The following is a 25860-nucleotide window of genomic DNA, read 5'->3' as shown; positions in this document are numbered from 1 at the left end:
ACTTTACCTCATAGCATTCTACACAAAACACATGTGTGCAGAAAACGAATATATCTTAACCAAATTGGAAGAAAAACAAAATCACAATTTCATGTATTGAAACCCAATTTCTCAACCTTTCTTTTTCAAACAGGAATCCCAAAGAAAGCAGAGGCTTCAGTGGACGAGACTGGAAGTCCAGAGTGCTGTGGCTCAGTTCCATTGTCTTAGGGTCAGGTACTAAGGGGATGAGAAGTCTATGGCCTGTGGCTAACATAAATAAATGATAGCATTTAACATAAATAAATGATAGGTACAGGTTGGAAGGCATGCATACTATTTTTCAGGTGTGAATCACCTGCTGCCACAGCATGGACTTAATGAGGGGACAGTTGCCACCTTTAGGTATCCGTAACGTTTAATAACTACATTCCTGTAACACAGGCTACAGTTATGCCTAATTGGCCAATGCATAAAGTCAGAAATTATATTTCATTAAAAAAAAGTATACCATGGTGACTTCTCAGAGGGAAGAGAAAGAACAGTTTCTCATGGCAGTCTTTTCCGTGTCTTAAATGTCAATGCTCACAAGAACTTCTGGTTTCTACTCACAGATCTGAATTCCCAAATAGATTTGTGCCTTGACTTCAGTGCCCTGCAGGTATTTGGACCATTAAAACTCTTCTGCCCACCCTAGAAATTTGAAAAACCTTTGCCAATATTGAGTACTTTTACATCTCAGGGTACGAAGAAAGTCCTTTATTCAAAAAGTAACACATAGGAGATTACAAGTCATCTCCTGGGGTCTCGATTTCTACCATTTGAGTCCCTGTATGAATGATGAAACCAAAGAGGACTATTGCTCAAATGCTTTATCGAAGCATCTTCCTACACATGTCCTTGCATATCAACTGTGGTGATGTGGGTGCTTGTATTTCCAATTGACTGAAGGATACTTGGCGTTGTTTGCCTTCTGTTCACTTAAGCTGTAGTCTGTCATGTTTGCTTCCCCCTGCCAGTGATTGCAGCATCAGGCACTCCTCTTCCCCACTATGAGACATCTGATGCAGACCTAGTTGTGATTTCCAGCTGAAAGCTTTTTCAGTCCCTGGCTTTATAGAGTTTTTCTCCACTATGAGTTTTCTGGTGTTTAATGAGATTTGACCTGTCATTGAAGGCTTTCTGACATTCTGTACAAGCATAGGGTTTCTTTCCTGTGTGAATTATTTGATGCATACTTAGTGTTGCTTTCTGGATGAAAGCTTTCCCACATTTACTGCATTCATAGTGTCTCTCTCCAGTATGAGATTTCTGATGGATAGTGAGGCGTGACTTCCAAGTGAAGGTTTTTCCGCAGTCACTGCATTTATAGGGTTTCTCTCTAGTATGGATTTTCTGATGTGTTATGAGATTTGACCTGTCAGTGAATGCCTTTCCACATTCAGCACATATATTGGGTTTCTCACCCGTGTGAATTTTCTGATGCACACGGAGTTGTGACTTCTTAGTGAAGCATTTCCCACAGTCACTGCATTCATAAGGCTTCTCTCCAGTATGGATTCTATGATGTGCAATGAAGTGTGATTTCTGGATGAAGGCCTTCCCACATTCAGGACAAACATAGGGTTTCTCTCCTGTATGGATTCTCTGATGTACACTCAGTGTTGATTTCTGGATAAAGGCTTTTCCACATTCATTGCATTCGTAGTGTCTCTCTCCAATATGAGATTTCTGATGTATTTTGAGGCGTGACTTCCATATGAAGGCTTTTCCACAGCCATTGCATTTATAGGGTTTCTCTCCAGTATGAGTTTTCTGGTGTTTAATGAGGTTTGACTGATCACTGAAAGCCTTCCCACATTCAGCACACATATAGGGTTTTTCTCCAGTATGAGTTTTCTGATGTGTAGTGAGATTTGTCCTATGAGTGAAGACCTTTCCACATTCTGTACATATATAGGGTTTTTCTCCTGTGTGAATTCTTTGATGCACATGGAGTTGTGACTTCTTAGTGAATGATTTCCCACAGTCACTGCATTCATAAGGTTTTTCTCCAGTATGAATTCTCTGATGTGTATTGAAATGTGATTTCTGGATGAAGGCCTTCCCACATTCGGTGCATACATAGGGTTTCTCTCCTGTGTGAATTCTCTGATGCATCCTGAGTGCTGATTTTCTTGTGAAGGCTTTCCCACATTCACTGCATGCATAGTGTTTCTCTCCGGTATGAGTTTTCTGATGTATATTGAGGTCTGAATTCTGGGAGAAACCTCTTCCACATTCACTGCATTCATAAGGTTTTTCTCCTGTATGAATTCTCATATGTCTAAAGAGATATGATCTGTGGAAAAAAGCTTTTCCGCATTCACTGCATTTATAAGGTTTCTGCCCAGTATGAATTTTCTGGTGTGTAATGAGGTTTGACTTGAGAGTAAAGACCTTCCCACACTGAGTACATATATAGGGTTTCTCTCCTGTATAAACCCTCTGAGGTACATCAATTGGTGGCTTCTGAAGGAAGACGTTCTCACTTTCAATGCATTCCTGGGATTTTTCTCTAGCATGGAGTTTCTGATGCTCAAAGAGATGTGACTTCTGAGTGAAGCTCTTTACACATTCAGTACATACATAAAGTTTCTCCCCAGTAGGAATTTTCTGATGGTGGATGAGAATTTGATTGTGGCCAATATGTTTTTCACATTGATTTTGTTCACAGGAATTTGCTCCTGTAATTTGCTCATTCTTAGCAGAGGAAGAGCTATGGGCAAAATTGCTACCATTTCCAAAAATCTTGTCAAAGTTCTTTGTTGCATTGCTTTTATTATGATTATGTAAGTTTAAAGTATGCTTCAAACTCTTTCCAAATGTGTCACAGTTATGGAGCCTTTTAATTGAAGGGACAAGCTTGGTTCTCACATGAATTATTTTTTCAATGTTTTTACGTTCATAGCCCCTCTCCTTAATCAATACTTTCACATCACTTATAGGGTTATTTTGTTTTTCTTGATATCTCTCTAGCTGGTCATTATCTTGCCACAATTCTTCTAAAATAGAACACAATGAATCGTCTCCTATGGATTGACCAAATTTCTCATAGTGGAATGAAACTTCTCCAGAAATTCTCTGTTGTTGGGTTTGCCCAATATCATCATCTGAAAAGAAAAAAGAAAAAAGACTCAAAGGACAATTAGGAGAGGACAGAGGGTACGTGTAGTTAGACAGGATGAACACAGGGAAATGGAAGAGTCCATATGACGATAATGAAAATAGTAATACAAATTCCTTCTAGAATACTTATATATACAAAACAATTATATACCATTTATGATGCACCAGGCACTGTTCCAAGTGCTTTGCACAAATTAGCTCATTTAATCCTCGTTAAACCCTAAGAGGTAGCTGCTATTATCAATCGTTTTTCACGGATGAGAAAATAGAAGCATAGAGAAGTTATGTAACTTATTGAAGATCAAATAGCTAAAAAAGTGAGAGAGATGGGATTTGAACCCTGGGAATCCATATCCACTATGTAGGAGGTCTGGATAGTGGTAGAGTTACCAGAAGAAGAAACTGAAGTCTGTTAAGGGGAAGCCTGGTGTGAAGAAATATTTCCGATTGCATGTCCTTATTGCGTTATCAGCTTTAAAACTTTACTAATCTCTCTGCTTCCTCTTGCTTTTCCCTCTGAACCATTATGAACATCAACATTAAATTTATATGCCTCAGACTCTAATGCCTCTATATCTACAGGACAAACTGTTGCAACATCAGCCATCCTGACAAAGACAAACAGTACATAGCTATCTGTGCTCCAGCTCTATAGCCAGCTGCAAGTTTTCCTTTGTCCCAGGAATATATACTTTACACAGCATCAACCAAGAAAAGAAAGGCCATCTATTGCAGAAACTGCAAGCCATCCACCAAAATCTATTTGCCTCTTCTTTTATAGTAATAGAATGCAGCTGGGCATTACATTTACCAGCCTCACTTTGTCCTCACCAATGAAGTATGAGCAGAAGTGATCTGTGCCACTTCTAGGCCAGGCCTTAAGACAGTGGGCTAAATCTCCTCTATTCCCCCGTCCCCCTGCCCAGTGGACTCAACAATGACCCAACATCAACCATACAGCTGACAACAATGCCCTAGGAGATGGGAGAGCAATGACTTGGAACAAAGTCCCTGAATGACCCATCAGGATCAGAGTTGACTTGTTGAATGGACCCATTCACCTCAGAATTCTTACATAAGAGAGGATATACATTTATATTAAGCTTGTTGTTTTGCTCCTCTATGCATATTCAAAATGTATTGTCCTTGATATCAGCTCCAATTTCAGTGTACTTTTAGGGAGATTATATCTGCTACGAATTTATAAAGCAGGCATGATACCACTCATATTGATATTCAATTTGGCACAATTTTGTGTTAGAAAGAATTAATAGACAAAGGCTGAAACTATTAACATTTCATGCAGTTGTCTCCCCTTTCCAAATATAATCTATGGTCCTTTGAATTCCTCTGAGCAAACACTAGAAAAATCCTTGTGAAGAGAGCAAAATCTCCTCTTCTGTCTATCTCCCCAAATTCAATAAATTTAAGTTTACTAAATATTTTCCATGATTTGCTTGAGAAAACTGAAGAATAAATGTCCCAGTTATCAATTTATTGCTTCCCAACTCCAAATTCATCCTTCCTTGCCTGCTCTTCAAAAATGGATCTGAGTCTCTTTAAATATGTCTTTTCCTTTGCCATCTGGTAATGTTAAGCCTTGTCAGTATGAGGCAATGGAGAAACACTGCAGAAGGAAGGGGTTTTGCTTCTTAGTTCTAGGGAGCTCACTCAGCAGGTTCCTCCAACAAGGACAGTTTGTCTAGCACCAGGCTCCTGCAGTGTGGGTGGCTTCACAAACATCTGGCTCCTGATGTACCTCCTGAAGCTCCACATGCAGCTTCCCAGGCACCCAGCTCTGCAGTGTGGATGACTGCTCTAGACCTCAGCTCCTGCAGTGCAGATGGCTTCCCAAGCACCCAGCTCCTGCAGCACTAGTAGCTTCTCCAGCTCCAGGCTCCTGCAGGGCATTGCAGCGAGCAGCACCTAGTACCCAGAAGTTTCCCCTGGCACCCCTCTCAGGTGATTTGTAGCGGAATACCTCCAATGAGACACTTCCCCAAGATCAGCTTTCTCTGGAATCCCAGAGGGTAGAGTTCCAGCAAGTTTCACCAAAGCAGCACCACAGCAACTCTTCTGCAATGCTGTGAGCCATGGCTGCGCCCCTCTAACAAGGTCTTGATCCATCCCTGGGAAGCAGGGCAGGTTCTTCCTTGGGTGCTCCATCACAGCCCTAGAGGCACTGGCTGTTCCTTTAGCCTGCTATTCCGTTATTCTTTAGAGTTCTCTTCACTATTACTAGCCAAGTTCTTGTCACTGCAATCTCATTATAGATAATAATTCCTTATGTTAAACTTTCCCTGTTCAAATTAGTATGTAGTTTCTCTCTCCTGATCAGATCCCAAGTTATACATAAGAAACAGGCTCTTAATTCTGGGAACTTTCTAAAATTGTAGAGGTAAGAGCCTCAGTTATGACACAGTCTAAAATTCTGTGCTTTTCTCTGAGTTCCTGGGGGATAGAGGATGAGAAAAAGGAAAAGAGTCATATATGCGGGAGTAATTAAGAGCCATTTCATGGAGCAGTGAAATCTGATCATAAGGCGAAAATGTAGCATCTGAATAGACAGAGCACAGAGTAATGAGTCAGAGTCAGGGAACACTATCAAATATGGTAGACACCAAGAAAAATGTTAAAAATGCACAGCAAAAGAACAATCAACAAAATGAAAAAGCAACCTACTGAGTGGGAGAAGATATTTGGAAATCATATATCTGATAAGGAGTTAATATCCAAAATATATAAAGAACTTATAGGGCCAACCCCAGTGGCCTAGTGGTTAAGTTCGGCATGTTCCACTTCAGTGGCCGGGGTTTGGTTCCTGGGCACAGACCTACACTGCTTGTCAGTGGCCATGTTGTGGCGGCAGCTCACACACAAAAATAGGAAGATTGGCAACACATGTTAGCTCAGGACGAATCTTCCTCAGCAAAAAAACTTATACATCTCAGTAGTAAAGAAACAAACCAATTAAAAAATGGACAGAGGACTTGAATAGATAGTTTTCCAAAGAAAACATACAGGTGGTCAACAGGTACATGAAAACATTCTGGACATCACTAATCATCAGAAAATGCAAGTCAAAACCACAATGAGATATTGCCTCACCTCTGTTACAATGGCCATCATCAAAAAGACAAGAGATAACAAGAGTTGATGAGGATGTGGAGAAAAGAGAACCTTTGTGCACTGTTAGTGGCAATGTAAACTGGTACAGCCACTATGGAAAACAGTATGGAGGTTCCTCAAAGGATTAAAAATGGAAATACCATATGATCCAGCTATCCTACTTCTGGGTATTTATCCAAAGGAATGGAAATCAGGATCTCATAGCGATATCTGCACTCCCACGTTCATAGCAACATTACTCACAATAGCCCAGATTTGGGAACAACCTAAGTGTTTGTTAAAGTTAAATGGATAAAGAAGATGTGGTATATATACACAATGGAATATTATTCAGCCATGAGAAAGAAGGACATCATGCCACAACTTGGCTGAACCTTGAGGGCATTATGCTAAGTGAAATAAGTCAGAGAAAGACAAATACTGTATGGTATTATCACTTGTATGTGGAATCTAAAAAAGTCAAACTTGAAGAAACAGAGTAGAGTGGTGGTTACCCAGGGTTGGAAGTGGGGGAAATGGAAAGATGTTGGTCAAAGGAGTGTACAAACTTCCAGTTATAAGATGAACAAGTTCTGGGGATCTAAGGTACAGCATGGCAATTCTAGTTAATGATACAGTATACTACTAAGAGAGTAGATCTTAAATGTTTTCACCACAAAAAAGAAATGGTAACTATGTGACAGGATGTAGGTGGTAGCTGATGCCATGGTGGGCATCATTTTGCAACACATAAATGTTCCAAATCAACAGGTGGTACACCTCAAACTCACATATGTTATATGTCAATTATATCTCAATACAGCTGGGGAAAATAGTGTACAATATGGTATATTTAGGAATAAATCTGACAAAAGATGCACAAGACCTATACACTGAAAGGTAGAAAACATCGCTGGAAGAAATTAAAGAAGACCTAAATAAATAGAGGTAAATTACTTATTCATGAATTGAAAGACTCAATAATGTTAAGATATCAATTCTCGCCGAACTGATTCAATGTAATCCCAATCAACATTCACTTCTGTAGAAGCTAAAAAACTGATTTTAAAATTCATATGGATATACAAAGGACTTAGAATAGCCAAGACAATTGAAAGAGAAGAACAAAGTTGGAGGACTAACACTACATGATTTTAAATTTACTACAAGGCTACAATCAAGACAGTGTGAGAATGGTGTAAAGATGGATGAACAGATCAGTGGAACAGAATGAAGAGTCCAGAAAGAGACTCACACACGTATGACAACTGATTCTCAATAAAGGTACAAAAGCACTTCAGTTGAGAAAGGATAGTTTTTAAAATAAATGATGCTGGAATGACTGGAGAGTCATGTGAAAAAAAATTAAATTTGATCTATACCTTAAATCACATACAAAAGTTAATGCAAAATGTATCACAGAACTAAATATAAAACCTAAATATTTTGTGACCTTGGATTAGGTAAAGATTTCTTAGCTACAACACCAAAAGCGCACTCCATAAAAGAAGAAAAAAGATAAATTGGACTTTATTAAAATTTAAGACTTCTCATGAGAGACACTGATAAGAAAATAAAAAGAAAAAAATTGTAATACACTTATCTGATAAATAACTTGTGTCCAGAATACATAAAGAACTTTCAAAACTCAATAATAAGAAAACAAAGTTCTCTATAGAAAACTGGGCAAAAGATTTGTACAAACACTCCACCAAAGAAGATGGATATATATGGATGTCAAATATTAAACGTTATGGAAATGCTAATTAAAACTACAGTAAAATACCACTATCCAACTATTAGAATGGCTAAAATTTTTTTAAATGGACTATTCCAAGTGCTGGTGAGGATGTAGATCAACTGGAACTCTCATACATAGCTGGTTAGAACGTAGAATGGTACAGCCACCTTGGAAAACAGTTTGGTGGTTTCCAGTAAAGTTAAACATACACTTAACATACAACCCAGCAATCTCACTCCTGGATATTTACCTTAGAGAAGTGAAATCTTATCATCACACCAAATCTGTAAACAGATGTTTACAGTGCCTTTATTCATAATCACCAAACTGGAAACCATCCAACTCATGAATGGATAAACAAACTATGGTAAATCCACACTGTGGAATACTACTCAGCAATAAAAAAGAACAAACTATGGAAACACACAACAGTATGAATGAGTTTTGAATGCATTATGTGAAAGAAGCCAGGCTCAAAAAGCTTTGTACTGTATGATTCCATTTATATGACATTCTGGAAAGGCAAAACTATAGAGACAGAAGAGAGATCAGTAGTTTCCGGGGCTGGAAGTAGGAAAGAGTGACAACAAAGGGGCTTGAGGTAATTTTTTGTTCTATATCTTGATTATGGTGTGGTTACATGACTGGGGTGTGTTTGTCAAAACTCATGGATTATTAATATAAATAAACCTCATAGAATTATTAAAAATGGAGTTGAGCAGAGGTTATAGCATATATATAGATATGAGTTTGAACTGGAAATATGTGGCCATGTTGTTTGTCTCCTTGAAAGAAGAGTTTGATTGTCCCATACTAGGTAATGAGGAGTAATTGTAGGTTTATTTCATAAAGCTCATGGCAAGATAAATGGAATGTTTAGGTAATGAAATCTGTCATTAGCATTTAAAGTGAACTAATAAAAAGAATGGAATCAGCAAATCTAATCAGGAATAGAATAATCACAATCCAGGCATAAAAGAATATGGAGCTGGTTTTGGGTGATACTACTGGGAACTGAGAAGATGAACTCAGAACTGAAAATGATATTTGCAAAAATGGAAAAGCAGTAGGAACTGTAGAGTGATTACTAAAAGAATGACCAAAAAAATTAAGAAACACTGACAGAATGTGACAAAATTTGGAAGATGAGGTTTCTGATATGTGAGGTGATGATTCCAATTTCGGATGTATAGTCATGCGCCACATAATGTTATGGTCAATGACAGGCTGCATATAGGATGGTGGTCCCCTAAGATTAGTACCATCTTGCCTAGGTGTGCAGTAGGCTATACCATCTAGGTTTTTGTAAGTACCGTAGAGGAGGAAGAAATTTTCCTCTACCCTTCCAGGTTCTTCCAGCTGGTCTAAGCATTAAACTGACATGAGACAGAGTAACAGGAGAAAAAGAAACAAAAGTTTAATAACATGTGTACATGGGAGAAACCCAGGAAAACTGAGTAACTCGCTAAAATGGCTGAAGCCCGCGCCTTAAATACCATCCTCAGCTAAAGACAAAAAGAAGATGCTGGGGGTGGGGACAGTCAGGGACTTTAAATGGAAGGAAGGCAATTCACAGGTAGATGAAAGGGAGCAAACCTTTGGAAAACAAGTGGCCACAAAGAAACAGAAGGACACAGAAGGGAGCCCAACCAACAGGCTTTTCTAGGTTTCTCCCTGTCTACCACCTAGTTCCTACTACGCTAAGGTGATAGCTCGCATCCTGAGACAGGTTTTTTAATCTGAATTCTTTAGTTAGTTAAGGGAGAGGTAACAAGGAAAACTTTCTGAGTCTTTTGTTCCTCAAAGATAATCAGCTTAAAATAATCCTCATGTTAAGGAGACACATTTTGGCATTTTGGGGTGGCAAATTTCGTTCCTCTTCAGTACACTTTATGATGTTTGCACAATGACGAAATCGCCTAACAACACATTTCAAAGAATGTATTGCCCTTGTTAAATGATGCATGACTATACAGAGGATCAAGAGAAACATCTCCTGGCAACTTTCCAAGTAGCTAAATTTAGTACTAAAGTACCAGTGAAAAACAGACACTAAGATGTCAAAAGCAGAGTCATCAGAATTTCAGCATGGATGAATCCTTGCATGTATATGAAGCACAGACTGGTGAATAGTAGACAGGGTCCCTAGGGCAACCTAATTTATGGAGATAAGGCTGGAAAAAAGGGTAAATAATAAATTGAATGCAAATCAGTAAGAAACAGACAGGAAACTCGGTGAAACAAGGGTAACATGTATAAGGTCACTCATAGGAGGGAAATTTAAAGAGATCACAACAGGTCAGTAATTAAATGCTCAAATTAGGTATTGGAGAAATGCAAAATAGAAAATGAGATATCACTTTATACCCATTGTTGGGCAAAAAATGAGAAACTTTGGTACTACTAATTGTTGGCAGAAACTCTAGGAAAGCTAGAACCCTTGTGCACTATTGCTGGGAGTATAGATTAGTGCAGCCAAGCTGAAGATAATATGGTGGGGCTCCATCAAAGTCAGGATGAGAATACACAATGATCTGGCAAGCCCTGTCTTCTACATACATCCCTGAGAAATTCTCACACTCCAAAAGGGAACACTGATGTAGAAATTTACTGTAGAGTTGTTTGTATTAGCTGGGAGTTAAGAACAGCCCTGGGTTCCACCACTGGGTGAATGGTTAAGTTAGATGTGGTACCAGCATGCTGTGGAATGCTGTGCAGCAATTTGAAGGAATGAAGCCAGATGAACACACCACAATATAGACAGATTTTAGGGATGTGTGAAAAAAGGGAACAAAATTAAGACATGTAGCACGATATAATTTATATATAATAAAAATACATACTCACAGCCAATACTTCAGGCTCTAAGAGAATACTACACAAATTCAAAGTTCAAACACATTAGATCAGTTGCCCATGGGACTGGATACAGAGAATGGATAAAAAAGGAATAAAGAGTGGATATGGGGAATGGAATAAAAAGGAAGAAAATTTTAAATACCAGAATGTACAAGGAATCTAAGATAAGGGATGCAGGAGAGGAGTAGGAAGAATGAAAAGGTCCTAGATAAGATGGGGTGCTATGTTGTGATTCAGGCTGCAGAGATTAGAGAAAGCTCTCCTGCCAAAAAGCCAAGCAAAGAAGACAATAGATGTGGCAATGGTCATACTTGGAGATGGCATTTAGGTATCTGAGGGGCTTCTGTCAGCTCTCTCCAATTAACTCCGAAAGTTTAGAACCTTCAAGACAGGTTATCTTCAGAGCCTTTCAGAGGTATCAGCCTCTCCATCTTCCCAGGTCACACTCACTCACCTGAACAGCTCTGATGTGGGGCTTCTCCCTCTAACATCCATGGCCCCTCTCCTTGCTCCAACTTGAAGATGACCTCTGGTTTCGGAACTTGGTACCCTGTTAACAGGACATGATACAGGATTGGGTCCAGCTAATTGGGTTTCGGGGCCCTCTCAATGATACTTCCATTTGCTCTTCAGAAAAGTAATCACATTTCACTGGGAAGAGAGCAATAATCATAGTGCTGAAAAGGGACTGAAAAATCTCAGACCAAGCAAGGAGGACACCATTGCACACTCCAGACGTGCCAGAGCACTCGGCAGCTGAGGACAGAAATACCTCACTGAGGCCCCTGGCAGACGCATAGGGCGGCTGTGCTTACCCACTGAGCACAGGTGGCTGTAGTTCTCCAGTGTCACATCCCGGTACAGTCGTCTCTGAGCAGGGTCCAAGTGCTGCCACTCCTCCCTGCTGAAGTCCACAGTCACATCCTCAAAAGACACTGAGACCTGTAACAACACAATCCTGTTCAAGGTGACACGGTCAGCACTGTGGGGTAGAGGGAAGATAAATGGGAAGTTGTTTTTAATGACTTTTACCATAATGTATCATGTAGGATTTTCACTCAGTACTCAGCTTTGTATTTTATTTTGTGAGAGAAAAAAACTCATTGAAGGATCGTGACATCCATTGTGTACTACATTCATTCAGTCAGTTATTTAGTCATTCTTTTTTAAAAAATGGGGGTTAACATAGGCTCTATTTAAGTTCTCTAGTTAATGCAGAAACAACATACAATACATTTACAGATTGGTTATGTGCCAGGCAATGGCAATACGGAATTGACTAAAATATAAAACAACTTAAAGACTTGGACACCCAACATAGGAAGACACAAAGGGGGCTAAGAGGCATTTGGAAGAACATACGGGGAGAAAGGCAAAACAATAAAGCCTTTAAAAGATATTAAAGAAAAAATATAGGCGAATATCTTGATGATCTTGGATAGGGAAAATAATTCTCAAATGGAATGCTAAAAATATTAACTATCAAGAAAAAGATTGATAAGTCTGTCGGCAATAAAGTTTAAAACTTCTGTTCATTTCAAAAACAGCATTATAAGAGAAAAAAGGAAAGCCACAGAATAGAAGATATCTGCAATACACATTACTGACAAAGGGCTCACATCCAGAGGATGTAAAGAACTCTTACAAATCAATAAGAAGAAAAGAGACCACCTACTAGAAAAGTGGGCAAAGGATTTGAACAGGCATTTTACAACAGAGGAAATCCAAGGCGTCAATAAACACGTAAGGGCTTACACTCCTTAGAAACCAGAGAATGCAAATTCAAACCACAATGAGATACCACTACACAGCCCCTAGAACATCTTCAATGAAAAAGACTGACAATACGAAGTGTTGAAGAGAACATGGTGCGATGAGAACTCTCATATTGCTGATGGCGGTGTATGTGGGTACCACCATGTTGGAAAGCATTTTTGCTTTAACTGGTGATGTTGAAGCATGCATGCACCAGGACACAGTGCTTCCATTCATGGAAAGGCGTCCAACTGGAATATGTGCACATGTGTAACAGGAGGCATGTTCAAGAATATTTATGGCAGCATTATTCAAAATGTGTGTAAGAGTTCATGACAAAAAAATTAAAAATAAATAGTAATTTTTAAAAAAAATCAGTGTTCAACATAACAGTATCTACTATCTTTGTGGAAAATATTAAGGATTTTTTTTAGTTGCTTTATTTGCATAATCTCTAAGCATATGCCCCACCCACCTACCCACCCACAAACTAATCAAGACTAGTTTTCTGGCGAGGGAGATCTGGGGAGCCGGGGAGAGAACCGTGTGAATGTATTCCCTATTCAAAAACTTAAGTTAAAAATTACCAATGGGACCAAAATGGAATAGACATAGTTCTTATTTTTCCTGCTAAGTATAGCTAAAACCCCTGGATATTATATATAAAACAAAGAGAAGACAACGCTATCAGCTGGAGAGAAGGACGCGAACTGGCTAGGGACCTCGGAACCTGAAGAAGGAGAGAGCAGTGATTTCCCTAAGCTTTCCTTTTGCCCCATATATCTTAGACCGGGTGCTGGAGAAGCTGGCAACCCAGAATGCCAACTGGTGCAAGCAAAAACAGCCCCAAGAAAGCCTGCTCTTTCTAGCCAAAGTACCAGGAAAGGGGCGACGTAGCAAGAGAGAAAATTTTAAATTACTGCCCTACTTAAGCCAAGCATGGCAGAAAAAACTGTAGCCCTCACCCCTGTTCCCATCAGCAGAGGCTGAGGGGTGGGCCTAGATTTTCATCCCTGCCTGGGGGGAATGAGGCCCCTCCCCTCCAGTGTCAGTTTAAGCTATGTGGGGATCTTGGACTTCCACCCCCACCCAGTCAGGAGGTACCCTTCTGCCTCCCCACCAGCGTGGTGCCAGAGGCAGTCTGGTGGGGAGCCTGAAGTTCCACCCTGACCCAGCAGCCACAAGGTGCTCATCCCCCTCTGGGGTGTCAAAGGAGGCCAAGCGGGGAGCCTGAAATTCCGCCTCCACCTGGCAGTAAGGAGGAGAGTCTCCTTTCTAGTAGAACAGTGTTGGAGGAGGCCTGCTAAACACAAGATTTAAATAACATCCAGAGTCTCATAGTTCCCCAAATATCCAGCACATAATTGAAAATGAGGCATCACGCAAAGAAGCAGGAAAATCTCAACTGGAATGAGAGAAGACAATCCACAAACACCAACACCGAGATGACACCGATGTTGGGAGTATCTGACAAGAATTTTAAAGCAGCCACCATAAAAATGCTTCAATATATTTAAAAGAAATGCAAAAATAGAAAGTCTCAGCAAAGAAATAGAAGATCTAAAGAAGAACCAGATGGAAATTTTAGAACTGAAAAATACAATAACCCAAATTTTAAAACTCAATGGATGGGGTCAACCCCAGAATAGAGAGGACAGAGGAAAGAATCAGAGAACTTGACGATAGAAAAGTAGAAATGATCCAGTTTGAACAACAGAAAGAAAATTGAAAAAAAAAATGAGCAGAGACTCAGGGACCTGTGAGACTATAACATTCGTGTTATAGAGACTATAACTCTGGCATTCGTGTCACCAGAGTCCCAGAAGGAGAGACGAAAGTGTGGGACTGAAAAAGTATTTGAAGAAATTATGGCTGGAAATTTCTCAAATTTGGCAGAAAAGATCAACCTAGAGATACAAGAAGCTGAGCAGACCTCAAAAGGACAAACCAAAGAAATCTATACCAAGGCACATTATAATCAAACTTGAGAAAACTAAAGACAAAGAAAAAAAATCTCGAAATTAGCAAGAGAGAAATGACACCTTACCTATAGGAGAAAAACAAAGTGACAGTGGATTTCTCATCAGAAATCATGGGGAAGAGAAGGAAGTGGCACGACATTTTTCAAGTGCTGAAAGAAAAGAACTATCAACCCTGAATTCCATATATGGCAAAATTATCCTTAAGAAATGAAGTGGTCTGGCCAATAAATACATGAAAAGATGCCTGACATTGTTAATTATCAGGGAAATGCAAATCAAAGTGAAGTATCTACAATGAGATACTACCTCACACCCACTAGGATGGCTAGAATCAAAAAGTCAGATAATAACAAGTGTTGGTGAGGACGTGGAGAAACTGGAAACTGTCATACAGTACTGGTGGGAATGTAAAATAGTGCGGCTGCTTTGGAAAACAACCTGGCAGTTCCTTAAATAATTAAACATGCAGTTACCATTTGACCCAGCAATTCCACTCCTGGATGTATGTATAATCAAGATCAATGAAAAGATATGTCCACAGAAAAACGTGTACACAAATGTTTATAGCAGCATTACTCATAATAGCCCAAAGGTGGCAACAACCCAAATGTACATCAGCTGACCAATGGATAAACAAAATGCAATATGTCTGCACAATGGAATATTATTCAGCCATAAAAAGAAATGAAATACTGATGCAAGCCACAACATGGCTATCTATCTGCCTATCTATGTACCTGGCTACCTGTCATACGGACTGGTGACTTCCTACTTTATTCAGTGGGTTATAATATATTACTATCATTATTTATTTTGCTACTCAAATTGTCCCAGATTTAGCTGGAGGGAGCTCCTTGAAAACATTATGCTGAGTGAAAAAAGGCAAACACAAAGACCACATATGGTGATTCCATTCATGTGAAGTGTCCAGACAGTGTGTTAGTGGTTGCTTCCGGTTGGGGGGGGGCAGGGCGGTGGGGAGGGGGGATGTGGTGCTTAAAGGGTGTGGGGTTTCTTTCTGGGGTGATGAAAATGTTCTAAAATTGACTGTGGTGATGGTTGCACATATCCATAAATATACAAAAAACTATTGAATTGTACACTTTAAATGGGTAAATTGTATGGTGTGTGAATTCTATCTCAATAAAGCTGTTATTAAGAAAGAAGAAATGAAGGGGCAATCAAGCTATTCTCAGATGAAGGAAAACTGAAAAACTTTGTTGCCAGCAGGCCTATCCTAAAGGAATGACTAAAGGAAGTTCTCTAGACAGAAAGGAGATGATAAAAGAAGGAATCTTGGAACATCGGGAAAGAAGAAAAAATGGAAAGAGCAAAAATATAGGTAAATACAATAGACTCTCCTTCTCCTCCTGAGTTTTCTACGTTATGTTTGAAGGTCAAAGCAAGACATATAACATCGTCTGATGTGGCTCTCCATGTACTGGGCTCTAGCGTGCGGGATGTAACCACTGGGGGAAGCTGGGTAAAGGGTGACATGAGACCCCTCTGTACCATCTTTGCAACTGCCTGTAAATCTATAGTTATTTCAAAATAAAAAGTTTTAACAACCTACAATATTATCCTCAGAAAGACTGGAGTAGTGGACAAACCAAAAAAGGATGCTATTAAAAAGGAGCATTCACTTCTTCCCTGTCTATCTGCCGCCTACATACCTACCTACCTATCATACGGACCGGTGACTTCCTACTTTATTCAGTGGGTAACAATCTGTTACTATCGTTATTTATTTTGCTACTCAAATTGTTCCGGATTTGGCCAGAGGGAGCTCCTTCAAGGTGGCTCCTGTGTCCTTTTTTTCCCTTTTTTAAAGATTGGCACCTGAGCTAACATCTGTTGCCAATCTTCTTTTTTTTTTTTCTTCTTCTCCCCAAAGCCCCCCAGTACATAGTTGTATATTCTAGTTGTGGGTCCTTCTAGCTGTGGCATTTGGGACGCCGCCTCAGTGTGGCTTGATGAGCGGTGCCACGTCCGCACCCAGGATCTGAACCAGCAAAACCCTGGGCCGCCAAAGCAGAGGGCATGAACTTAACCACTCAGCCATGGGGCCAGCCCCTCCTGTGTCCTTTTGACATGTCCCCATCTTGTGAGCACTTTGTTCCTTTCCAGGATCACTTCATACTTTCTCTGTTCTAACCCTGGAGTCAGTCATTTCTCCAAGAAGCTCTAGTTCCCATTAGTGACAAATGGCAAATCAAGGTGTGCTCATTGTGCCTGGCATGTCATAGTCCTTTCAGCATTAGAGCGAGGAATGTTTTTCCTTACAGTAAAATGCCAACTCATAAATGTAGAAGAAATGACGGAATTAGAGAAACAGCACAGCAATTAATTGTTACAGGCAAGAGTCGTCACTGGATGCCAAAATCAGTGGACAAGGGCATGAGAAATAGGATATCCACATAGTCTCAAAGTGTCTCCCCACAAAATAGTTATTAATTACAAAGGGAAAGATAGTAATTTTACAGTACCTGACAGATAACATCTTAGCCAGGTGATCAAAGTTAATATTATCAATAAAGGACAAATTGATATTGAATGCCTACTGACCCTGAGAAGAACAGAGCATCATTTCTGTGATGTCCCTGACAAAAATGAATGACCTGAATCTAATGCTTAATTAGATTGCCTCATAGGAAGCAAGAAACAAACCCAAACTGAGGGAGAGCCTTCCAAGTGGTCTGTGCCATGAAAGTCAAGGAAAGGCTAAGGAACAGTTTCTCCAGATTAAAGACTAAAGGGACGTGACAACTACACGCAACACAGGAACCTGGATCAGCAGAAATGCTATAAAGGATATCATTGTGACAACTGGGGGAACTGCATATTACATATTGTATATTAGGTAACTAAATAATAAACATTGTATATTAGATAACTAAATAAATAACATTGTATATTAGATAGTACTATAGCAATGTGAAATTTCTTATTTTGAAAATTGTAGTGTAGTTATGTAAGAGAATGTCCTTGTTCTTAAGAAATACATATCGGGGGGGCTGGCCCCGTGGCCGAGTGGTTAAGTTCGCGTGCTCCGCTGCAGGCAGCCCAGTGTTTCGTCAGTGCAAAACCTGGGCGCACACATGGCACTGTTCATCAAACCATGCTGAGGCAGCGTCCCACATGTCACAACTAGCAGGACCCACAACAAAGAATATACAACTATGTACCAGGGGGCTTTGGGGAGAAAAAGGAAAAAAAAAATAAAATCCTTAAAAAAAAAAAAAAGAAATACACATCGGGGCAGGCCTGGTGGCGCAGTGGTTAAGTTCACACCTTCCGCTTCGCTGGCCCGGGGTTCGCTGGTTTGGATCCCAGGTGTGGACATGGCACGGCTTGGCAAGCCATGCTGTGGTAGGTGTCCCACATATAATAAAAAGTAGAGGAAGATGGGCATGGATGTTAGCTCAGTGCCAGTCTTCCTCAGCAAAAAGAGGAGGATTGGCAGCAGATGTTAGCTCAGGGCTAATCTTCCTCAAAGAAAAAAAAAAAAGAAATACACATCGAAGTATTTAAGAGTAAAGGAGAATTACGTCTGCAAATTACTCTCAAATGGTTCGGAAAGTAAAGTTTTAAATATATCTGTGTGTATACACATACACACATACATACATACATAAATTGAGAAAAGAATGAGAGCAAATCTGGCAAAATGTTAACAATTGGTGATTTTGGATGAAGGGCATATGTAGTTCTTTGCACTATTCTTTTAACTTCTCTTTAATTTTGAAATTATTTCAAAAGTTTCAAAAGAAGCAAAGTTTTCAAACTCTTCGTAGAAAATATAGGTGAATATTCGTTTAGGCCTTGGGATGGGTGAGGATTTCCTAAACAAGACAGAAAATGCACTAAGTATCAAAGAAAAGAACTGAGGATTCGACTGTGAGGCAATGAGGAACCTTTCTTCATCAAAAGGCCCTTTGGCCTCTGGGGGCCCTGGCCGTCCCCCGCGTCCAGGGGCGCAGAGGAAGCCAGGAACTCACAGTACCGGCTCCACCCCCAGCAGCCCCCGGGCAGATCCGCCAGCACTGGGCCACGTCCTGGCACTTCACCCTCCAGCTCTCTTGAGCACAGCCCCGAGGGTTGCTGAGAGCAGGACCTCCACCTGTGCCCCTGGCAACACACCTGACCTGTCCCCCCTCACCACCCAAGGGTGTCATCCAGGGAGAGCCCTGGGGTCAGACTCGAGGGAAGCTCTCATTCTGTCTGCCCATCCTCCTGCCTCTCTTGCTGGTTACCCCAGGACAGAACAGCAGGGGGCGGGGGAGGAGTGGCTATTTACAGAAGAATGAAAATATTCTGACATTGTTAAACATTTTAACAAGTGCTGCTGCTACCTGTTAGCTGGCAGCCCAAGCTGGTGGGCAAAAGACCACCCTCTCTGTCTCTCCCTCCCTGGGAGTCACTAAGGCCACATTCACAGGGAAAGTGTACAACGACCATGCCAGGCTTTATGAGCATTAACAGATACAAAGTACACTGCCCACGCATGCCCCTTTTTGATCCCTTTCCCCAACAAAATGGAGGCTTTGTGGCACCTGGCCGCCTGGCTGGGTGGGCATCTGTGCGGTGCTGGAGGGGACTTTGGAGCTAGAGATTTAGGTACAAAGTTGCTAACACGGACCCCCCACCCCCCACCCCCCACCCAGATTCCGGCCTCACCTGCCACAAACGAAAAGGTTTGATTTCTGGGCCATTTCTGCCCCGGAGGATGGCATGTCCCCTACTACCACCGGGACCCCTATAAGGACTTCCTCATCCTAAGTGATGATCCCCACTCCAGCTCCTCACAGCTCTCCAGCGAACACACAGCGACATCTCCCGTCAGGGTCATCTCAGTCCCAGCACATTATGAGCTCTCACCCTCAGGCGTGCTGGGCGGCCCATTCTGTCCCTGGCCATCTGCTGTGTCGTACTCTGCAGTGGCCTTGGGGCTCAGTGATCCCACTTCAGAGTTGCTCTCACTCCTGCCCCAGCACATCTGCTTCACCTCCTGTGATCTGATCTTGCCCTTGCACACCCTAGGCTGGCTGAAAGCGTGCAGCGAGTGCTTGGCTCACTGTGCCCTCACCCGGGGCCAGATCCCCAGCCTGTCTGCATGGCCCCCCTCGACTGGGTGTGCCCTGGTCTCTCCTGCTCCCTCTGGCTGCTCCCTATCCCTCTGTCTGTCCCTGTTCCCTCCGACTGTGCCCCTGCGCTCCTCCCGCTGGCTTTCCCTGCCTACCCTGCCCTCTCCTGTCTCCTGGCTTCTTCCTGCTCCCTCTGCTGGTCCTTGTTCCCTCTACATGGTCCCCATCTGACTCTTCCTGGTCCCTCTCTGTTTACTGTTCCCTCTAAACGTTTCTTGTTCCTTCTGAGTGTTCCCTGGTCTCTTTCTGATGGCCCTGTTATTGTTTCCTCTGATTGTCCCTGGGTCCCTCGAACTGTTCCATGCCTCCTGTTTCTTCTTCCCTGACTGATCTCTGGTGCTCCTGTCGTGTGTTCCCTTCAACAGTTGTTGTCCCTCTAGCTGATCCTTAGTCTGGGGCACCGTTCTTCTGATGGTGCCCTCGTCCACCTCACTGTTCCTTGGTCCTGTTGAGCCTTTCTCGTTCCTTCTAGTTGACACAGACTGACTGCCCTTTGAGTCCTCTGGCTGCTCTCTGGTCCCAATTCTTCCCTGCCCCTTGGGCAGTCCTGGCACGCATTTCTAATACGCTCTCAGCTGAGGCTCCTGTGTCTGGTCCACGGACCACACTTTGTGGAGCGCTGGTCTACCTGGCTCCTAGCCTAGGCTCTTGACCACCAAAGCAGACTACTTCTGTGGGCTCTCTGCCACAGCTGGATCCTGTACTTTCACTTTTCCATCACTTACATCATGTCTATTGGCGGGTTCCACTGGTTGCTTCCTGGGCAGGGTGACCAACCGTCCCAGTTTGCCCAGGACTTTTCCTGTTTTAGTCCCACAGCCCAGGAAACCCATGTCCCCCTATCCCAGGGAACTCTGGCTGTTCCCAGCCTCTCCCTGGCTTCTGCAACTGTCTCTTAACCCCAGTGCCCGCTGCACGGGGCCTTTGGCTGCTAACTAGCTTCAGGAATGGATACCCTGGCTCTTCTCTAGTCCCTCTGGCTGCTCCCTGCTCAGTCAGGCTGCTATCCAACACCAGACACACTTTTAATGCCCACTTGGCTGTTCCCTAGTTCTCTGGTTAGTCCCTGGGACCTCTAGTGGACACCTAGTGTCCAGCACAGCTTTGCTCTTCCCTGACTTCAGCGACTGTTCCTGTTCCATGTGGCCCTGGTGCCCTCGGCTACTCCTCAGCCCCGGAGGCCCTCCTCTGTCTCTCCAGCTGGGCTGTGGGTCCGTCCCTTCCCTGCCCCGCTAAGTCCTCCACAGCCTCAGCAGCTGGGCCCCGCCTCCTCTGGCTGTTGCCGGCTCTCAGGCTCATCTTTCCCATTTCTCCCCTTTTCTTGTTTCCCGGGACCTCTGCCTTTCCCCATCCCCTCAGATTCTCCTCCAAACCCTAGTGCCTCGTGAAGTTGCTTGTCCTGCACAACACCAAACCTTTTTGCTTTTTCCGTTTTGGCCGTCTTCTGTTTCCTTATCCTTCTGGATGGTCCCTGTTCCCTCTAGCTGCTCTCTGACTCCTCTGTCTCCTGGTCCCGCCTCTTATTTCGAGGTCCCTCTGGTTGTGTTCCAACTCTCTGGCTCTTCCTCGCTCCCCACTATTACCGCTTCTCCAGCCCTGACCACTGTTTCTTGGTCTCTCTGCTGCTCTCTGGCCACTGGCTTGTATTTCCCGTTTCCTCTATTTGTTCCACTGTGCTCCCCACCTGTCCCCTGGGTCCCTTGGCTGTCCTTCATTTCCAGTAAGTGCACCATAGCCCCGCCAGCTGTTCCCTGTGACTATTCCCTGTCCCTCTTTCTCTTATTGACCCCTCTGCCTGTTTTCCAGCTTTAGTCACTATTTCCTGGTCCACCTGGCTGCTCCCCACTCCTGGGGACATTTTTATTGGTTCTTTGGTACCTCTGCCCATTCCCTGCTCCTTGACATTTAACGAAAAACCAAGAACCTAACCAATAAATAAAGGAATAAATAAAATTCACCAGGGTCTTGGCCATTTCCATCTCTTCTTGCAAGTAGGCAGAGATCTATGGTTGGGAAGGAAGACTTGAGTGCAGAAATGTGCCTTGAAGCGCCCAGAATCATTCATCTAGAAATTCCCACATAGTGGCCAGGCAAGAGGTCATGTGCAAAACGACTGAGGAGGACCACATTGCCGTGGCCCCAACCTGTGGGTCTGTGACTGATATGATGGAGCAGAGTCTAGACCAAGGGCAATTTTCCAGAGTGAAAGTGCACTGCTGTTAGGCAGCAATTCATTAACCATTCAATGCCCCTAGACCGTTGACTCAAAATAGAATTTCAGTGACTTGGGCCAAAGGATTTAAGTGTAGGAATTCCACCACAGCAGTTGTTTGTTTTCTTTTCAGATTGGCACCTGAGCGAACGTCTGTTGCCAATCTTTTTTTTTCTTTTTCTTCTTCTTCTCGCCAAAGCCCCAGTACATAGTTGTATATTTCAGTTGTAGGTCCTTCTAATTCTTCTATGTGGGACACCACCTCAGCATGGCCTGATGAGCGGTGCTAGGTCCACACCCAGGATCTGAACTGGTGAAACCCTGGGCTGCCGAAGTGGAGCACACAAACTTAACCACTCAGCCATGGGGCCAGCCCCTCACCAGAGCAGTTTTAATCACAACATAAAACTTGAAACCCCCTAAATGTACATATAATGGATTGGTTAAATTAATTATAGTTCATCCACAGGATACAATGCTATGCATCATGTGTGTATGAAGAAAAATATTTATTGCCTAGAAAATTATGTTAAATTGCCAAATTAAAAAGGAGATAACTGAGCCAGCCCTGATGGCCTAGCAGTTAAAGTTCAGTGCACTCTGCTTTCTCAGCCCAGATTTGGTTCCTGGGCATGGAATCATACCACTTGTCTGTCAGTAGCCATGCTGTGGTGATGGCCCACATAGAAGAACCTACAACTATACACAACTATGTACTGGGGCTTTGGGGGGCAAAAACGGAAGAAAAAGGAGGAAGCTTGGCAACAGATGTTAGCTTAGAGCGAATCTTCCCCTGAAAAAGAAAAAAAGAAAAAAACCAAATACTGTGATTCCATTTTTAAACTTGAGCTAGATAATATATATATGTATGATATGTACATACACTCATAGCCCCACATACATGCACGCACACACATTCAAAGGAAGGAAATATAGCTAAATGTTAACAATGGTTAACTTTGGGTACTGCTGGAATTACAAGTAATGCTTTAGTCTCTTCTATTTGCTTATCTGCATTTTCTAAAATTTTATTGTGAAATAATGAAATTATGAAATAATAAAAATCAAAATAATTTTGGGGCTGGCTCTGTGGCCGAGTGGTTAAGTTCGCGCGCTCCGCTGCAGGCGGCCCAGTGTTTCGTCGGTTCGGATCCTGAGCGTGGACATGGCACTGCTCATCAGACCATGCTGAGGCAGCGTCCCACATGCCACAACTAGAAGGACCCACAACGAAGAATATACAACTATGTGCTGGGGGACTTCCGGGAGAAAAAGGAAAAAAATAAAATCTTTAAAAAAAATCAAAATAATTTTTAAAAGTGTAATATTATGTTAATGACCACATGGCCCTGAGTCCTTGTGACAATCAGCCTGTCGCCAGAGGTGACAGCATCCACAGGAAGGTCAGAAGGAGGGAGCTGTCGGGCAGGGTCTGGCTCTCTCATCGTCTTCCTCTGTTTACAGAATCTCGAGGGGAATTTTCAGTGGGAAACTTGGTCTTGGCTGTAGTGTGGTGAGGGTGGGGGACACATTCAGAAGACCTGGTTCCACTCCAATGCTGTCACTCACGATCTGGGTGGCAGGGCAAGTCATGTCCCTTCTCAGGGCATTTTATTCATCTTCGAAAGGAGGAGGAAGAATTAGAAGGGCCCTAGAGACTGTGGTCACTCTACTACCCTGCCATCCTCTAAGTTCCAAAGAAAAGGATTCTTCTGCCCTAGATCAAGACAGAGGAGAAATCAGCAAATCCCCAGAGAGCAGGGGGAAAGGAGGTCTGGTGAGGATTGGCTGAGCGTCTGCAAAGAGCCAATGGAGAGTGCAGGGTCCGTGCTGGGAGTCAGTGGGTAGCATCTCTCTGGCCAGAGTCAATGGCCACTCCCACCCCAACCGTGCCCACAAACACCCTGCAGGGAGCTGCCTCCCCCCCCCCCCCGCAGGTGTGGGGCTGACCCTCCCATCCCACCTTTCCTCCATCAGCCACATCACATTTTCCACTGAAACACACAGGGCTCTGGATGTGGGACACCAGCCACGTGGTGCTCACTCAGCAGGAGGATGATCTGTCTCAGGGGCAGCCTGTCTGGAATATGTTGCTCCCTGTGAGCCACCTGCCCTGCCCTGAGGCCTTGGTGACAGGTCTGGGTCATCTCCTCACTGAATGAGCTCCTGCCCCCAGAGACCTCTCCCTTCTCACCTTACACAAGCTGCCATGTTTCTCTGCAGCCAGGGCTGAGGACCACTGGGGAGAGCTCCGGTTAGCTGGCATGTTCCCACCGGGCCTCAGCCCTCCGGCTCTCTTGTTGACAACTCCGCTCTTCCCAGAAGCTTGAAGCCAGGCGGGCACCTGTGGACTCAGCCAGAGCTGCTGGGGCCAGAAGGAAGATCCTGCAGCCTTCACTATGGGGTCTGGCCCAGGGACTCCGCAGAGGCACCAAGAAACCCTGGAAAGACAGTGTCCACATGGTCAGTCACTCCACATTCACTCCACGAACATTTCCTGGGAGCACCAAGGGCTGGCTCTCTGTGCTGGATACTACAGAAGAGAAAAGTTCAGTAAAACCAACACCGAGTATTAGCATAGAATATGGGAAAAGCTCATGAGATTTGGTGTAAAATGAACGAGGGTTAGAATAGCTCTTCTACATTCTAGCTGGAATCTGGGGAAGTCACTTTCGTCTGAGTTTCCTCATCTTAAGATTGAGGATGAAAATACCCACCTCCTAGGATTGTTAGAGTTAAATGAAGTGATGCTTCTAAAGCACTCACTCGCACTTGGCACCTAGAGCACATGCCATTAATATTAAATCTTGCCAGTATTACGTGGTGCAAGGCATATTTTATTAGGGGCTCATTTAATTTTCACACTCATCTTGTGAACGAGGTATTACTATTATTATTATTCCCATTTGCCATCAGATAGTGCTGTTCAGAAATACTAGGAAATTTTCCCCAAGATCCCCAGATTAGGGGGGAGGACAGAGATTCAAACTCAGGTATGCCTGGCTCCAAAGTGCATTTTTGTAACTATTGTGCCATATGGTGTTCTATTTATGGCAGAGTCACAATAAACATTATTTCTGTTTCTTGCTGCCTTCAAAGTGCTCTGGCTGAGGGGTGACCTTGTCACATGTGCATAAACCAATCTTCTGTATAATTCAGTGTACATTCTGGACAACTTATACAGTCCACTCTCTTCTGCCAAAGATGAAAAAGTAAACTCATCTGCCCCTCCCCTCAATTCCATCTGGGCCCTTGAAAACCAGCATGTCTGCACAGGCTTCGAAATCACTAACCAACACTACTTGACAAAAACTGTGTCCCAAATGGTGCTGTCAACTGGTTTCCATAGGCTCCTCAAATAATCACCACACACCCTCAAAAGAAAACCAGCCATTGGTCTGCTCAATGCCCCTGGTGGGCCAAACCTGCCCTCCTATAAGACCACATAACTCACAGCCCATATATAGAATCAGTGACTCCCAATAATAGACCTTCCGGTCCATCACATCCCAACTCACACAGTCCTGCCATTATGGATGTCCACAGGTACCAATCAATGACTCCTATAAGACCCCCAAAACTGACTCCCAGAGACTTGTGATCCCAGGTTTGCAATTGATCATTCACCACCTCAGTGTCCCAATCAATAACTCTCACGACAATCAGTGACTTCAGATACTTACATCTCCAATTCTTACAAAACCTCAAGAATTTCTACAGAGGTCCCAATCACTTATCCACAGATGTCTCCAATTATTTTCCTCTAAGGATCCCCCAAGACTGTCACTCACTGCTCCAATATGAATGACATCTATAGGCCCTGGGTTATCTAATCCTATTGGACCCTAACTGACTGATCCTCCCCCACAGAAACTGCCCCAATCCTTGACTCCCAGAGGAACCCAATCAATC

General features: G+C 42.9%; 1 protein-coding gene across 1 annotated transcript in view; it reads right to left on the bottom strand.

Moving 5' to 3' along the window:
- Positions 1 to 824: 824 nt before the first annotated feature.
- The window catches only part of ZNF41 (zinc finger protein 41), a 50468-nt gene continuing 25432 nt past the window's right edge, over positions 825 to 25860 (bottom strand). Inside the window, 5 exon segments of the mRNA XM_070502738.1 lie at positions 825 to 1083; positions 1085 to 3131; positions 11310 to 11405; positions 11671 to 11797; positions 24143 to 24389. Coding sequence (XP_070358839.1) covers positions 957 to 1083; positions 1085 to 3131; positions 11310 to 11405; positions 11671 to 11797; positions 24143 to 24214 — 2469 coding nt within the window. The 5' untranslated portion in view covers positions 24215 to 24389 and the 3' untranslated portion in view covers positions 825 to 956.

The sequence above is a fragment of the Equus asinus genome, chromosome X, assembly GCF_041296235.1.
Source record: "Equus asinus isolate D_3611 breed Donkey chromosome X, EquAss-T2T_v2, whole genome shotgun sequence".
In the NCBI taxonomy this organism is placed as follows: domain Eukaryota; kingdom Metazoa; phylum Chordata; class Mammalia; order Perissodactyla; family Equidae; genus Equus; species Equus asinus.
Note: the sequence above shows the minus strand (reverse complement) of the source record. Positions and strands in the feature narration are given on the sequence as shown.